General features: G+C 37.0%; 1 protein-coding gene and 1 long non-coding RNA gene across 2 annotated transcripts in view; one reads left to right on the forward strand and one right to left on the reverse strand.

Moving 5' to 3' along the window:
- The first annotated feature begins 533 nt into the window (after positions 1 to 533).
- LOC124637749 (putative inorganic phosphate cotransporter) overlaps positions 534 to 18,395 on the forward strand; it is a 28,110-nt gene continuing 10,248 nt past the window's right edge. Inside the window, exon 1 of the mRNA XM_047174387.1 lies at positions 534 to 729. Within this exon, the coding sequence (XP_047030343.1) occupies positions 687 to 729 (43 nt within the window). The 5' untranslated portion in view covers positions 534 to 686. The remainder of the gene's footprint in view (positions 730 to 18,395) is intronic.
- Positions 14,524 to 15,454, reverse strand: LOC124637750. The gene is made up of 2 exons (XR_006985282.1): positions 15,259 to 15,454; positions 14,524 to 14,892 (listed from the first exon to the last, which is right to left on the reverse strand). It is a non-coding gene; the product is annotated as an uncharacterized LOC124637750 (long non-coding RNA).

An 18,395-nucleotide genomic window follows, 5' to 3' on the forward strand; every position in this document is an offset into this window, starting at 1 on the left:
ATTTTGTATATAATTTAGATTTGTTTTTATCTTAGTTTCGAGAAAAAAACTGTTTCTTAAACACAATCACTTTCTTTCTTTATCAAAGGCAAGTCACGATGATTACTATTAACCAGTAAATTGTCGATTTGCTCTACACAAATATATAACATTACTCTCTAGCCGCGGTGACGTCACACGCGTCAAGTGCAACCCGATGTGTCAGTAAGTAATAGATTAGTAGGCGGTAGTTGTGTAGTTTGTTTCAGCCAAAATATAAAAAAAAATCTGTTCCAAATTGAAAAAAATAAACAGAGAAAGGTTAAAAAGGGTCAAACTGGTTTAGTAAGTAGTGCAACCTGGTGGACGCTAGCATCTATGATAAGGGCCTCAGTGAATGAATAGACAATCAAGCTTTCAGTACAATATTAGGAAGCTTTTATATCGCACAGAACCTCTCAAAAAAATGCTTATATATTTTTGCACTATAGATGAAAATTAGTAAGCTGGCGACATATCTAAACGATCGATATAAAGGCCTGAGCGGCGCGTCGCGCGCGCATAGACGAGGCGCGCGTGCGACGCTCACTTCCTCCCCGCGTTGCCTTGGCGACCACACCGACCGACTATTGTTTATACATTATTACATACAAAACGATATAGTAAACGAACGATTTTATTAAAACAGTGCAGTGTGTGAAGTGAACATGGTTGATAGTGAAACGCAAAATGTGTCCTCGCAGAAGTCTGGTGAGTTGAGATTTCGAGTTTTTCATGTTACTTTAAATTTTTTTTTTTTTTCAAGTTCAATATAAGTATTGTGAATGTCGTGCAGTTCCCGGTTTCGAATAGAGCTGACCCATATCATCCCGTGGGTGTCGTAAGAGGCGACTAAGGGAAAAAACTATGGACCCCGTGCATAATATTCAGCACCTTGGGTCGACCCTCAGGCGGAGGGAAAACCGCCAACAAAAGCATTCCCAAGGAGGGTTGACGTCAGGCAGGCGGCCGGTCATAAAAATATAGCCAAATCTATTTGCAATATGTCCAGTATAATAGATGTGAGTGATAGGGCTAGGGCGTACCCCCCAGGCGACGCGCAGGGGCAGCACCCGGCCCCTGTGGGAAGTGGACAGAGAGGAATGGAAGAAAAAGACATGTTGCGCCGACCCCAAATGACTTGGGAACAGGGCAGGAAGATGAATTAAACAAGTCAGACATTTTAATTGTAAACAATACACAATAATTATTATCAGTAAAAGGAACTAGAAATAATCAATAATTAATACCAATATCCTGTCTATTTATCCTTATACAGATCTTAGATAAAAGATATCCGGAAAATCGAACCATTATTATCTTCAAAATGACTTCATTTCTTTTTATTGTCGTTTAATACATTTATATTATTTCGTTAAATTAACTAACTTCCGCAATAACTGTATCAATTAATAAACAAGAAGGCTAATGCTGCAAAATGTTTGATACATTTCGATAGCACCTTATACGAACCATCATCGAAAAACACATCGTTATGCTACGAAACCTTAAACTATTCAGAAATTGAGCTGCGCTCAGATATTTTCTCTCACAATACAATATTTTTTATGCTTTTTCATATTATATCTTGTTACCAAAAAATGGGCGAATGAAAACATTATTTTCTGTTCATAAAGTAATGTTATTATCGTTTATTTTCCTTATTTTATATTTTGTAGTTTTATCGCGCACTATAATACTTTCATTTACGTAATTTATGGCTTATGATTATGATGGCTATGTTAGGATTACTTGTATTTATTGCCGACTATCGGTTCATATTTACTCGTATTTATCAGTTTTTTTGTGTGATAATGAAGATAGATGGCATTTGACAAATATATCAATGACAATAGAAGTTTTCCTTACTGAATTACACGAGTTAGAATATTACGACATGAAAAGATTAAATTAGTTAATTTCTAAGACAAAGAGATCGTTGTATTTTCTTTTTTGGGAATTGAACCTACCATTATGAACAGGTACTATAACTTAAAAACTTAGCTACCTTGGAGCAAAAATAGGTTTGTGTAATATGAACATCTGCCTATTGAATTTTGTTAAAACTTTTTTAGTCTTTGCACTCTCTCTGCTCAATAGTGTATTGACTCTCTCAAATATTCACGTCACACACATACCGTAATTTAATAAATATTAAGCATGTCGGGGTGGTTTTGCAAAATTGTTTTACCAAAATAAAATATGAAAATAAAATAAACTTTCACCTGAATAAACAAAAATTAAATTATTTTGTTTGTACAAGTGTAAATAGTGCCCGGCCGGTAAATATTTGCTACTGTTTAAAACGCAGCTTTTCATGAAACACTTGTATGTACCGAGTACACACGGGACTGAAATGTCCAAATATTTATTGAGAATTACGTTAAAGTTTCGTTTTTGATACTAAAAATTTTAGTAATTGAATTAAAACTATTTTCAGCTTTGATACTTCGTACAAAAAGTGCCTCGTTGGTCTAGCTGTCGCAAGTGCGGCTGCTGAGCACGAGGTCTCGGGTTCGATTCCCGAGTCGGGCCGAAATCGCTTTGTGGGTTTTAGAAGACTTTCACATAGCAGCCCGGAGCCTGGAAGGTGGTGATTGATACACCCGTGCATCGGAGAGCACGTAAATGTCGGTCCTGCGCCTGATCTCTTTCCGGTCGTGTCGGATTGCCGTCCCATCGGGCTATGAGAGTTAAGGAATAGTGAGTGCACCTGTGTCTGCGCAAATGCTCGTGCACTATAATATGTCCTGCGCAGTTGGCTAATCTCCTTACATGAGAACAGCCGCCGTAGCCGATAATCGGCTAGGAGAACATCATCATCATCACAAAAAGTAAATGCTGTTTGTATGTATGTTGCTAAAACAAGATGATTATGCTAAACAGTCGCAAGAGTTAAAATACTGCATTGCAAATCTAAACAAATAATAGCGATACAATCATTAGGGATTTTCTACACTTTTACTTAAAACATAGACCTTCAAATTGCATATAGTTGACCTGAATTCATAACTGTAGTACTCCATGTGTTCACAATAGATAACGTTTCAAGTGAAGAGCTCGTTGTATATTCTGCACATTCACCGGCGATTGTGAAACCCTTCAGGCCACTTCTAGCGCCGTGTATGTGTATACATTGTCTGAGGGCACTAATGGCTGGCCCTTTTAAATAGACATCATCATTAGTTAGAGTCGGGCCCAATATGGTGACTTTGTAACGATTTTCTATGTTGCGGATGGCATTTAAATTACGTATTAACCATGTGTTTGGGAGATAATTCGGCCTCATGCTTTGTTTATGTTGCGACTGACCACGGCATTAATCATATCGAGGACATGTTTTTATGTTTTGTTTATTCATTATTCTCTTTATCATCCAGATTAATTCTTTGTGCAACCATGTAAATTGCCAACCAATTAATCAAATGATTTCTCTGTACTTCAACTAAGAGTTATAGTAATAAAATGTTAACAAAGCAGTGGTTGTTGTGGTTGCGCTGGTTGTCTTGTAAACAACCACAATGGCCGCTCGTTAGTGCCGCATTTAGTTTTACTTTTTGTTCTCCCAAGAGTTCGTCTATTGTGAGAGTAATGGCAATTTCACGATCCATTTCAGTCGGCCCTTAACTGTTCCTTCTATAACTCGTCTACCAGAACTTTGTGTTGACTTTTAATTTTAAAATATTCATAAATCAACATTATAGTCAGAACCAGTGAGGAATAAACTCCAATTAATTATTTAAATAATAATGATCATTGTTTTCACAATCAGATGCGGTTAATTATTATTTTGTAAATATTGTATTGTTTGTAAATATTGGTTTGCATCATGCAGTTAATCATTTTAAAATTACTTTCGATAAAGTAATGATACCTCAACCATATTGATTTAAGTAAATAGCTTTCGGCCAATTTTACGATGTGTGTTTACATATCCGGATAATTATACAAAAGAAATAAGAATTTATCATGGCCAATATTTCGAAGTTATTGAAAGTCATACAACGAAACTGCTATCAAGATCTGCATCAGCGTTTAGCGTTTAATGTGCACACGTCTGATTGTGAAAACATTAAATATCGTTTACGATGCAAAGCGATGCCGATATCGATAGAAATAACGAAAAACAACTCGGATCTGCATCACAATAAGAGCACAATGCAGTACTATTGTGAGGGATACCTCTATAATACGGATTGATACGCTAAATGATTTCAGTAATGTTAGTACATTTAGAGTTTGTTCCTTGCGTAGAATGACTATGCGAATTTGTATGGTCATAAATAGTGTTATGTACTATGTACAATTGTATACCATGATTGTTAAAACCATTCCCTTTTGGTAATTACTTCAATTGTTAGTTTGGATTCGCTTCTCGCCTGTCGATTTTTTTCAGTAAACAAGACAAAAATAACTACTGGAATTATCAGCAGTTTTTATCTAACTATTTTTATTGCCCACTCGTGGACGTTGTGATTTGTCCCATAATCGTGTTTTTTTATGCTTATGTTGGTGTGCATAGCGAAATGATTGACGGCAATTACAATGAAATCATTGCACGACAGTCGTTTTTATTATTGTTTAGACATATTTGTCGCATTTACCGAAATATTTCATTTGAAGAATGTTCTTCGATATGCATTGCAACAAATGTGTAGTTACGTTATTCAAAACTAAACATCCTCTAACTAACAAGTTGGGATTCACGCAAATTGTTGTATCAACAAAACAGTTGTTAAAGTTCTATTACATAACCTGAGGTGATGGATCACTTCATTATGCATATTTGTATTATAAAGTTAAGCAAAAACTATGCCAAAGTCATGACAGCTTATTACACTTAATAGTAGGTATAGGACAGTTATTTACGAAACAAAGTGTTGATCATTATCCTTATCGAACAAGTACGATACGAAACATATGACAAACTAGCCAAGCCTAAGTATCGGCTTGTAATTACCGCGGTACATGCATTATATTGTAAGTGGCAATAATGATTACATATTGCACTTTAGGAAGTAAGTACCCGCTTGCCTTTGCCTGGTATACATCGTGAAATGTGATGTATCCTTGTGGTGCTCCCGGATACTATATTAGCATAATTAATTGTCTAGTCTAGACGGTAGTAAAGTATTAGAGACTGTATAGAACTTGATATTGTTGATTGACCTTTAGTTTTGAATTTTTATTTCACTTTTTCTTGAGACGTCTACGAGAATACAGTACGTGAGGTCAGACTAAATTGTTGATTTAGATTAGGATACTTACCTAACACTAGAAATAGGTGACTTACCTATAGACTATGCATAATTATAAATATGTATCTTCTGCACCTAGTTTCATTGGTCTTTATAGTTACTATTTCTAGTGCATCATATCGTTTTCGTAATCTCCGCGTTTTTAAGAGTGAGACTCGGTATATTATAAAGAAAGTACCGTATTGCTCCATCAAAGGACCAACAGCTTTTGGGAAAACGCATATTTTTAGAGCACGTGACAAATAACATTGTGCTATATCATAAGATAATTCAATAGTCGGAAACGAATGGCTAATGAGCATCTGATGGGAGCCTCCAGCTGTCACTGCGCTCATTACAAACTTGTTTTATTTTGTTGTAGCTATAAACGCAACATCTTCCTGGATATTAATTAACGTTACTTACTGTAGGTATTATTGAGACGAGCATGAAGACTTCAAAGAGGATAATAGGAAAACTAAGTCTTGCAATAAAGATATTCGCATGAAATCCGGAAAACGTTTCACCAAAAAGGTTTCGATCTGTAAATCTTCATAATCATATGAATATTGGTAAAACCTCGTAGGTATCGTTTACCGCGAGGGAGCGGGAAATGTAGCTATAAACAACATTAACCCGAATCAGCCTTTATGTAAATCGAGGTGAAATGTCTGCCTAAAAACTAGCCGGAGCTTCTTCACCAAACTATCTACATGGAATATTAAGAGGGCTGGAAATATTGCAGAGGTCGCGGGACCTGGACCGCTATTGCTATCTAAATATTTATGATCTTTACAATCTGGGACTCGGTATATTTGAACATAAAAACGTTATAAGATTCACATTTTTAGGGCAAAAATCTGAATCTCTATCGTATCGGAATTATAATAGTTCACTACTTAACACAACTATTTAACACAATCAGTTCCGATCTAGAATGAACCTTTATTTTGTGTATGTTTAAAAATTCTAATCGATTGAAATCTAATCACTCGACATTGATTGATCAGTTAAGTAACGTTTGGGTTCAATAGAGCCAATCTCCAGGGCTAACAATTCAAGCAGAAACTTTGATGGGTCTCCGCCGAAATCCCATACATGTTTCACAATTCTGGCAATTTGGGAAAGCCGATAATGGGATGACCGATTTCTGAGGAAACCCGCTTTGGAAAGTAAATCCTGTTGTACATGATTTTGAACCTGTGAATAATAAACACACGTCCCTTCCGTACCTGAAGATTTATAGAACGCTTGCCTTTTGTTTATTGGGTAGTTTCCGAAACAATTTTTAACGCTAAAAGGTCGTTGTCCTATTACAGTTTACTAAGGTTAGGAAAAAGGTCTATCTTTGAGAAGCGATTGAGAGCTTATTTATTTGACCATTTGATGGTATTTTATCCTTGGTTACCTTCTGTTAAAAGAAAAGGTTTCTAGCAATGTCAGATGTATGTATCTACATTATTGTACCTTAAAGAAGATTTGTTCAAAATCTCAGTTTATTCTCTGGTCAGTATTGCAATATGTGGGGATCGAACTGACGATCTTTTGACCCATTGCGCTATTGTTCTTGTCCTTCCTTCGATTTTTTTAAAGATCAAGTCATTCCGTTTTTGAATTAAATATACTATTGGACTTCCTGACTCATCTTCACGCACAACCTTTAAGGTTGTTCTGCATTCGGTCAGTCACTCGGTCGTCACTATCCTCCCGCGGCGCGTGCGCGTGGAGGCGAAGGTGACGCGCGTCTGGTCACGCGCATGACTCATACGCATCGGAACCGCTGACTTCCGATGTCCTCACTAGGACTGCTGCATTTACCGGTACTGTCGATGCATTATGCATTGGTACGTAGGTATTGAATACAAATGTGTAGCATGTACCTAGACTAATTTTGGAAACGAGTTTGGGGCATTTATTGGCTACGTTGTAATTTTTTGTGTATGTAGTTATTATCTGATGATATCCTACGTATTTAAGATTTGTTTGCTAAAAAAGATCCTCAAATGCAGTACATTGTTAACTTAAACTCATGGACACAAAACACTATCAAATCTTTTGAATAACCACTTCTACTTAGTACAAAATTGGCTCAATGATTATATTATTATTGATGATGGCAGTAGCATCGTTATCGTATCACAAATGACTGCGATTATCGATTAGCTGTCGGGCATCAATCTCTCGGGGCCGGACACAGCCGAGCGCGCCCAAACATTCCCGAGCGTCGACGCGTCAACGAGCGATGCATCTGAATGTTGGGCAGCGGTACATTCTATATCAGATAAGTAAACAGGTGGGATAGTATAGAAAGGCTTTGAAATGTTTAGAAGACAACTTTAAGAACACTTCTTGGTACACATTTAGCTCTTCAAACGCACACTTTACTAACACACCTTTTGAGTACCAGGATTTCTATTGAAGTTCACGCGAGGGCGCTGAAATTTGAAAACATACAACTCGCACCTAGGTCCTCGAAATTGTAAACCTATTATGAACCAGCAGGCATGCCGTAAGCTAAATTCGGGAAACTCTTCGAAGTCGTACCTAGAAGTTGTGTTTGCTAGCAATATAATAAACATTTACTGAAAATGTGTGAGGCTAGTTGGTTCCTGCGATTTCATCGCGTTAAAATACCCATGTCACCCAGGAATAGTACAGCTTACCAAGGTTACAAATAAAATTTTCCTCTAGTCTAGAAAATCATACAAACGTTTATTTACACATACAGATTATAGATATGTGATTACAATTGCCTGACCAAATGCTACATTGCATGCAGCGCCAGCTGTCCGATCATATCATCTACTTAAACATATTTAATTAGCTATGTCCGAGTTATCGGACCGAATCTATAGATACCTACCTACTGAATTAATTCACTAATTCACCTATGAATATGACGAATATAAATCTATTTTCAATTAAATAGCTCGAGATATTTATACAAAATAAGAAAAGGTCCGAAAAAATATTTTAATTGTTTACTAAATAACAATGAATAATGTAAATTATATTTTAGAGTTCGCAAACTTGATTTACTGAACACAAATCTAAGTGTAAACCAGATAATCTTTGTAGGGCGATAAAGTTAAGAATTATGACAATCCGTCCTGATTTCTGCAAAATCACATTTTTTGAGGTATAAACCCGACGTGAAAATATTTCCCGCAATCCACTATATAATTGTTATCATTCGTCAAATCTCACGATAACGTCAAGCGTCGTCAGATTCCGATCAAAAAACAATGTTTCAGTTTTTGCACTTGAGACAAGAAATCCCCGACACGTGACACGAGTTACATATCAACGAGAACAGAGCTCCACAATTAGTGATACCCATTATAACATTAATAAGAAATCTTCTACAAACAATCGCGGTAATGTCAACATTTTCTCACATTTTGATATGTGCGTCAATGATTGAACAATTACGATTAATTGATTGATGTCACGTGGTCGCACACGGACTCATTACAGTTAATGCAACAACACAGTTTTTACAAGCTTCACTCACGGATTTTATAAAAAAGTTTTAATTGTAAGGGAATCCTATCAATGCTTCTACAGAATCAATTAATTTCTAGAGTCTACATGAATGCGCCTACATACATAGTTAATCTGCCACAGCCAATATATTACATGCCATACAGAAAATTATAATTTTGTCGCCTGTAGAAAAAATGTAACTCGTATATTTTTACATTTTCGACTTTTTCATATTTCAGCGTAGGAACTGCATATTGTTATAAAACACTTCCTGTTTTTCAAAATCGTAACATAATATTTTTGGAGTCTGAGATTAATGCCAGCGTTGCCCCCGGCTGGTGACCACGATACCCGGGTTACAGTGAGCCCTTCGGCCGGGGCAAACCAAACAAAAATGTATTTATCAAGGCGCCTTTCCAAACAAAACGAACATCATTCATCATCGTCCACTGTAACAAATGAAAATGCGAAAAAAGGTGGGCTATTATGTCGCCGCGCTTTTCCAGTTTAATGCGCCCATATCCGCATCCAACCAGTTAGAAGTGGATAAAAATGGCATTTATTATTATGATGAAACTGGTGAAGAAATGATAGCGACATTGAAGATAGATCAGTGCTATATGAGAGCTTAAATAACAAAATTAAATATAGGGCAAAGTCACTACTCATATCGATTCGGCTTATTGAAGTAGCTCTTCAGAAATACCAGTTTATATTAGTTAACGCCTAGTTAGGCATAATACATCACTCACCTTCGGTTTGCCGACGACATCGTAGTCATGGCAAAGTCGATGGAGGAACTCAGTATGATGCTCGAGGGCCTCGACCGAGTTTCACAACGGGTGGGCCTGAAAATGAACATGGACAAGACGAAAATTATGTCAAATGTCCATGTTCAGCCCACCCCAGTCTCTGTTGGAAGCTCGGTACTCGAAGTTGTTGACTCATATATCTACCTAGGACAAGTAGTCCAATTAGGTAGGTCCAACTTCGAGAAAGAGGTCAACCGCCGAATCCAACTCGGCTGGGCAGCGTTCGGGAAACTACGCAATGTCTTTTCGTCCGACATACCTCAGTGCCTCAAGACGAAAGTCTTCAACCAATGTGTGTTACCAGTGATGACTTACGGCACCGAAACGTGGTCTCTCACTATCGGCCTCATCTCAAAGCTCAAAGTCGCTCAACGAGCTATGGAGAGGGCTATGCTCGGTGTTTCTCTACGTGATCGAATCCGAAACGAGGAGATCCGTAGACGAACCAAAGTGACCGATATAGCCCACCGGATTAGCAAGTTGAAGTGGCAATGGGCAGGCCATATTGCTCGCAGAGCAGATGGCAGATGGGGCCGAAAAGTGCTGGAGTGGAGACCACGGACTAGCAAGCGCAGCGTAGGACGTCCACCAACGAGGTGGACAGACGACCTTATAAAGGTCGCCGGAAGACGCTGGATGCAGGTCGCTTCCAACAGGTATCTGTGGAGATCAAAGGGGGAGGCCTATGTTCAGCAGTGGACGTCCTATGGCTGAGATGATGATGATGATGATGATGATCAGTTAACGTGATTAATCAACATTATAAACACTCGTTAATACTCGTTGTTATCGGGAAATTGTGGGAGATGTTGTTTCCTTTTTTGGTAGCCTGTCGACAGATTTTTTATTTTTTCAATTATGAGCTTTATAAATCACAAAAAATAAACGGTTTTAGGTTTTAAGCTCTTAGTTTCAAAATATTAAAAGTAAGATAACAAATCCTAGTGTGCCTATTTCTTTGCATAAAGAAGTGAAGAATAGGTATGTGTGCGCTCGCGCAAGTAGTGTCGCGAGACCGCGCACGCGACGGAAGGCCGACCGGTGCAGGTTGTACTAAAACGGATCCTAACTGTACTCGTAGTTACATGCTTACGTTTGTTTGTTTATTTTTATACCATTACAGGTTTGCAGTGCCTAAGTAAACTCGTGTACCTACTCGTATATCAATAAGTTATTTTTTTTAGGGCTAGAACATTCTTAATCACCTAAGTTTTTTAACTAATAGCTCATAGCATCTTTGGGTTTTAAATTACGAAAGACTTATGTATGAGAGTTTAAGCCTGTATATTTTTTCCAAATACAGGAAAGAATTTTATCCGGTGCGCAAATAGTTAAATAAGTTTAATAGATACGTATATTTTTATTTTGTCGTGTTTTAGTATAAAAAAGAAAAGTAATTGATATCTAAAGATGTTTATTTTGTAACCGATTGTACGGTCACAGTCGTCATAGTAGGCACGGAGGCAACGCGAAACCGGTTTACTGACGCGAGCGCTGCTCCAAGCGCTTAAGAATAGTTGGTATCCATATTTTGCTGATTTTAGGGGGGACAAAAGAATGAAATTTTTTTTTTACTGATGATGCAGATATGTTCTGTTAATGATTCTGAACCACCAGTTATTTTTTGTGCACTGCTTAAAATTCATTCCTGTATAAGACTTCAAGAGGACTTTAGTGGTATCTGTGAAGTGTATTCTAAGTACATAAAATATATTTAGTAACTAATCTAGACAGACAACGCAGCAGGTCGTCAGCTGTTTCAAGCGTCTGAGTGTAACATTGACAACTAGACCGACTTCCGGAGTCCGCCTAGACGCTTATAATGCGGTCTGGCCACGTTAGTGCACTAACTCGGAAGTTTTGTTGGTTCGAATCCAAAATTGTAAACTTTTAGTAAAATTTCTAGGATACATAGTATCTATAATATTTATAAGATATCAGGCGATTATATTGACGCCTTATGTATAAAATAAAACGCTCTGAAAGTTCGGTAGTTTTGAGCTGATTATACTTAGGTACTGTAGAGATGTAGTACTGAAGTAGATTAGAAGTAGGTTTTATTTATTATATTTAATAACTGGCCGGACAATGATGTAAATAGATTCGATTTGAAATAGAATAAGTGTTTATACTGAAGTATGTCACTTCACCCCAATCAGTTAATAAACGCAAAGTTGAAGTTATTTGCAATCTTTTAATTAAATATCCTGAGATCCCCGGTCCCTAGCGCTCCACGCGCTACAGTACTTTGTAAAACAATGTTTGTAAAATCGAAATATAAGCCGAATATGGGAATTTGACAATTATAGATTCTTATCTTCTAATTATCATATAAGTGACCTATAACGCAGCACTATAGTTGTATCACTTTACCACCGTTTATTAATGGCTACATTTCACCATGCTCACGTGTATGTTTACATACAAAAACTCTGCTAAAAGATAAGGCTCCCATTCAACTCGCCACTCGAGTGCATTGCGCTGCACTTCGAGTGCACTCGCGCATGTTGTACTGCTACTGCACTACTTCAGAGATACCCTATTTTTTACTTTCTTACAATTGCTTGCGAAGGTCTCGTGTGCTGGTTCTTGCTAAGTGTGAAACCTTAATAAAAATCTTACACAGTAGAACTTACATATTTTGATGACCATACATAACGCAATCCCAACTCACTACAGCTATGATTACGGTATAAGTAAGTTTAGAAAAAAAAAACAGTTAATGATGCTATATTTTTTTCCTGCACCCCGTCCATGTCTGTTTATTATAATTAAATCATTACAACACTTTAAATTCCGCAAGGTGACATAACTAATTATATTTTAACGACACCTGAGTCAGCTTCGCGTCAGTTGCACCATTATACACATACATACAAACAGACTTCTGACACATCATGTACAATGAGGAGCAGTTTTCTGTGCATGAAATAATAATATAATGTGTGTGATGCCATGCGGAACCAATTACAGTGCGCCCAGTATGCCTGTATTGTGCGCGCACTGTACACGACTTGTTCGTCACTTACGACCTTTTGTTGATACGAACATTATGTCATTTGGATTTTTGTGTAAAATGTATTTCCTGTATAATTAGGTTTAAAATAAAATTGCCGTTTGATTAATACATTTGCGAACCGTATAATTGATTAAAATGGTGACCTTCATAAAACCTGAAAATAAATACGTTCCAAAAATATAGTTTCTATTGATTGATAGTGCACACAGTATGAACGATGTGACCCGGAATAACCGCTAGTGTGCAAGCGCTGCAAGGCACTAACTTTTGAACGCAAAAGTTATTTGGCACGATCTGTACAATGATAGAACTTGCAAAAGCATTTCGCATTCAAGTTCACTGGCGCCAGCAACTGGCTAGCCAACTATCAACTATTACTAGCAAGGTCGAGTGACAGTGCGCAAAGGTTATTGACAATTTTAGTTTTAAATTCCTTATCATTTTATTCCTACCGCCTTTCAATTGCAACTGGTTTTATCGATTACAAACCTCCAACTGCTTCCACTAACATCCTTATTGCAAGGAGTTAAGGTTGCATTTTCTACTAATTTACACTTTGTATAATTAGGTTTAGAACTTGATTAAAAAGACTAGAATTATGCCACACTTTATTGTGTCTGTAAATCTAACATGCGGTACACTTACGGCCAGTTTCTTCATCAAAAGTTAAAGTAATGTCTCAAGTAAAAGAAACGGTCAAATACGTTTTTTCAAGGCTAAAGTGACAGCAAAACTAATAGAAAAATTGAATTTGACCGTTACTTTTACTTTAGACATTACTTTGACTTTTACTTTGGCTTTAACTTTTGATGAAGAAACTGGCTGTTAATCTAACTAAGCATGAATAAAATTAATAAAGTTTACAAGACTGCAGCAATAACAATTAAAAGCTAAGCCAAAACGCAACTTAAACAATACAACTTAAAACTTTAAGAAACGAGCATAAATACAACGCTTAAAAGTTTAGGGAAGCGCGGAATAGCAAATGAGTTCACATAGAATATAATAATCCATGCTTAGCACAAAGACTGCACAATCGGGAGCACAAAGTTCAAACTACCCTCCCGGGGCGACGTGTACAGATAGTCAGCACGATAATCTTGGGACCAACTAGTTGCTAAATTGCACTTAACTACACGTTACAGGTACTATCTCGTTAGGATATTTAAAGGAACACTGAAAATTCCTGTTTAGAAATTGTGTAGACTGGCACAAAGTACCTAAATAGTGCATAAACATAAGACTATCGCTCTATGTATTGCTACTATGCTGGAGAAAGGTTCTTAACAGAGGCGCTAGTTTAAGAAATATAAAATTAATATTTTGGCCATTTATTCTTAATATACATAATAATGGCAATGGAAACTTACTCTTTCTACGCATTAATGAACCAACTCGCGGTAGGTACAGTCGCACTCACTAGCCCCACATAATGAAGAGCGTGCACTTGACTGATGTCCTCCCAGTCAAGTGCTCAGATAACGCTAGCCCTGTTTCAATGTCCGCCGCACTCAAAAGAACATATCTTTTTAACTTTATCTTTCGCTTTCATGTCAAGTCGGCTCTAACCTTCATTATCCTACTAACATTTCTATTTCTACACAATGAACACACATTCGCACTTTATGAATCTAGATCAAAGGGCACCTTTGAACTAATCTCTGGCTTATGAGAGGATTTTCTGTATTCATACATTCAGACCATTTCTAATTATGAGATGATTTTTCTAGGCGTCTAATCATAATTAGGTTCCATCTTCATTATAGAAGCCTGCCATCTGCAAATTATAAGAAATTGTTATTGCCTAGGAATCAAATATAATTAACATTGGTGGTCTTTGAAGTAAAGTACCAATTAACAGAACCTACCTACACACACCAAATTGAGTTTTGAGGTGCTTCGAGGTCAAATTCTATCAATATAAAATGGATATTTGGTAGGAAAATAAATGTAATATAGGGCCTCATTTATTGAAACACTTGCAAAACTACATAAAATACAACACTTCATAAAATAGAAACTATAATAATATGTTGTGCCCGTCACAATTTTGTTAGCAACTATTTCTCTCAATGCAAGTGCTGAAACTTGAACATAGCAATACATTTCACGTGCTGCTACAAGTGAACAGTTCACGTTGAGCAGTGTATAGGCCGCGCGCACTGCCCCGGCGCCCACTGCCCCGGCTATTGACTGCTAATTGCCTCGCCACATTCATCGGAGCCCTCGCTGTGGAGTGTCCGACCCTCGTGGCCTCTTCGCTTTGTTCGCTCAGCTTTCACTCCGACTCCATCATCTGCGGAGTAAGTTGTACCTGCAACTTGGAAACAAGTCTGTTTAAAAGAGTAACTTTAATCCTTACGTTTGATCGAAAATGGCGAGCCTGAAGGAAAGTATGTAAAGCATTTTCCGTTATGGAAAGCCTCTTACAGAAATTCCGATATTATTATTTACAGGAATAGTGACTCGCCAGAATGTTACCGAACCTCACAACATTATCTGGATGAGTTTTCTTATTTTCTGCTCCAACATTTTGTATTTAGATAAACAATGAGGAAAAACAATTTATTTGGATCCCATTTGTGCTGTAATGAAGTCGGAGACAAATGGGAACCGATCCATATGTCCATCAATAACAAATTTGGGGCTGCCCTTAGTATTTTTAGCAAAAAAGGTAAATACTTACTAAACTGAAATGGGCTATAAGTAATGAGGAACACACAATGTCTCTTATAAATTGTATTTTTATGTTTCCTACGAAAAACTACTCTGGACGAACGCCAAAGTATGTTTTAATCTCGTTTAAGTAAAACGAGGTGTTATTAATGTCTAGTTTTATTTAACGGGAATGTATTTATAAAAATTGCTTGCTTTACTTTTTCCAAACGTGTGAACTAATAAAGAGTTCAAATCTGACTGCTGACCGTTCTCGCGTGACATTAAAACAAATGCTATCGTAAGATAAAGTTCCTACAAATGATGTGACGCCATATCTCGCTACCAATGTAGTAGCCATGTAAGAAACTAGCGTAAAAGATGGCTAGCTCTTAGCAAGCTCTTCAAACAAATACATTTTCTCCAAGCGTTGTAAAATGCAACCCTCTGCTGCGGGGAATTATAGTGAATAATGGTAATATTTTAAGACTAGGAAAGTTTAGTTTGAAGCTGCTGCCATTTTTGTAGTCGTAATTTTTTGTCTAAGTGCAGTTAATCGCGCGCTACTTTTCTTAAACTATTCCCAACTAATAGGCGACCTACTTCGATATCAAAGTGGTGGTGGTCAAATATTTCCGATACCTTCAAATAACCACAACCTGTCAATCCGAATACGATTAAATAATGACCCATTGATGTGTTCGAATAGCTATAACCAGCTAATAATTAGGCATTGTGTGTGCAGGACAGTGCACAAAATAAAATAATTTCACGTTTAAGCCGCTGGTCACGTCTGTACCAGCGTCATTACTTGTTCTAATCAAAACGTGCATCGTACTGCTGTGGACTAGCAGTGTCTCTCGCAGCTCCATTGACTGAACTCTGTACAATGGTGGTCAATTCCTTGTAACATTAACAACTAATTGAAATTGCTTGTGTTATGTATTTCTTTTTTCATTCCAATTGATATGTAAGGTTACCATTAAAACCATTAGATACCAGGTAAACCATAAGAAAATATCACAGGAGAACACCCTTTATTTACACTACCTACCACTTCAGTGTTTATTTGCCTTTGCGAGAATGCTGTTACGACCCTAGAGGTATTTAATACCGCACTGCAACTTATCAAAGAAACTCTCATTGTATGGAAATTAAAAGTCGTAACCAACTTCGGACCAAGAAACTTAATATGCAACTGCAAAAATAGTTGACAATATTAAAGTTCAAAGAGACGTAAAGTCGACATTGTTCGCACGACTTTTCTCTTTAATGCGGAATGTTTAAAACAAGAACAAGAAAATAAAATTGCATTCGCAGCTGTTGAACAATTTTCTCAAGAACTTTTTATTTAAATATTCGACACGCAGTACTGGCCGCTGAGCTCCCTCAGACGCGGCATACAAATGAACTCTCTTACCTTTTGTTAAAGATTGTATTAAGAGAAATATGATTTTACGCTCAGTTCGCTCCGGAGCTAGGCCACGCTGAAAGTATTATATTAGTGTTATTTCTTCGAGAGTGTGTGGAGTTATTGGGTTTATTCCCGACGTAGGGCCGACTAATATCGTAGAAAAGTTTTATGAAAGAAATGCTTCGGTGACTTTCTTTTCTTATATTGATAAGACGTTCAATCGATTGGTATAACGTGGTTACAATGTGCTGCACTTATTGAACAGAACCAGATAACTATTTACCCCTTTAAATAAAAATGAACAAGTACTAAACAAAGATCCATTCAGTCAAATAGTAATCCCAGCAAATCTAAACATAGTATCGCATTACGAACTCATTCATCAGTCGTATAATCTGTAGAGTGTTACACTAACATTTGGACGCGCACATGCACGAGGTGAGCGCGTCGTGTGTTATTGCAGCGCGGCTACACCCGCTGCCATTGTCATCGGATTAGGATAAAGGTTTTGGCAAATGCAGCGTCATATGCTATTGGGTTGTTTCACTAACTATTACAAGATCCACTACCAATTAAATACACATTTTCCGTTGAAATGAAAAAAAAAAAATTTACTTGGGGAAAAAATTTTGAAACATGTGGCTCCATTTGAGAAATCGTGATCAGCATTGAAATTAGCCTAGATACCTACAAATAAACAAGAATGCATGCTGGTTTTGGTAAGAGCTTTTACTATTTAATAGTGAGCTACTAACTACTATCTAAGCCTCGTGTTGAAACCTAAAATAAACCAGCAGGTAATGCAGGTTTAGTGTCGAGAGAGTCGATACTACGCAGGTGCTCGGCTGCTAGTCGAAACGAAGATATTTTGAGAACTTTATCAATCCCTCGATGTAGATGGTTCTAATAAAAACATATTTCTTTACCAAGAAAATGACATTCAAACCATGAAATAAAAATGAGAAAAAATTAAATCACTCCTAATTGCTTACTTAGTTCCTATCCAAATTGAAATATTTTCTCTAAATCCGAGAGAAGCACTAACGGCTACATTAATATTCGCAATTTCAGTTCCACTGAATTGTTAATTTAATTTATAACTTAATCAATTCTGATTGATGGTCCAAATCTAATTGTCAGATCCGTCAGCATCCAGTCTATTAAGAATTTAAGTTGTTTTGAAGCCCAGTTATTTATAAAGGAAATCTCGTTTTATCCGAACAATTAATAAATTCAAAGCTGGGTTTATTTCTTAGCGCTATCTCTGCGGAGTCGTCACGTTCCTCTTTAGAGCCGACACTTCTTGTAAAATGAGTTTTTAGATATAAACAGAGTCTGTCAGCGCAGGCATACTCCTGTGAAATGTAATGCTTTGCGAGTTATACATGTGTATGTGCGCATTATTTTTCATGTTGTATCTCATTTTGTTTTATTGTTATAGACGTTATAGAAGTAAATAAATGAAAAGACAAATGTAGGCATTTTGTCAGTCTTACTTTAAGTCCACAAAAATATACATAGCTTTTTTATTGTTAAGTGAATTTACCATCATCTAATCTAAATAGATAGGCCAAAACATAAAACTACATAGGTACCTGCCCAGTAATGAGGTGCATCTCACGAGACAGCGAGAAGTTCCAAGCGCATGCATTGTGATACAATATAAAACGTTGAGTTGTTCGCTGTACATTGACGAGCCGGGTGCGTCACGTAACCATGGTGTTCATAGCCAGCGAGCCGTGAAATACTAACTT

This window comes from Helicoverpa zea, chromosome 16, assembly GCF_022581195.2.
Source record: "Helicoverpa zea isolate HzStark_Cry1AcR chromosome 16, ilHelZeax1.1, whole genome shotgun sequence".
In the NCBI taxonomy this organism is placed as follows: Eukaryota; Metazoa; Arthropoda; class Insecta; order Lepidoptera; family Noctuidae; genus Helicoverpa; species Helicoverpa zea.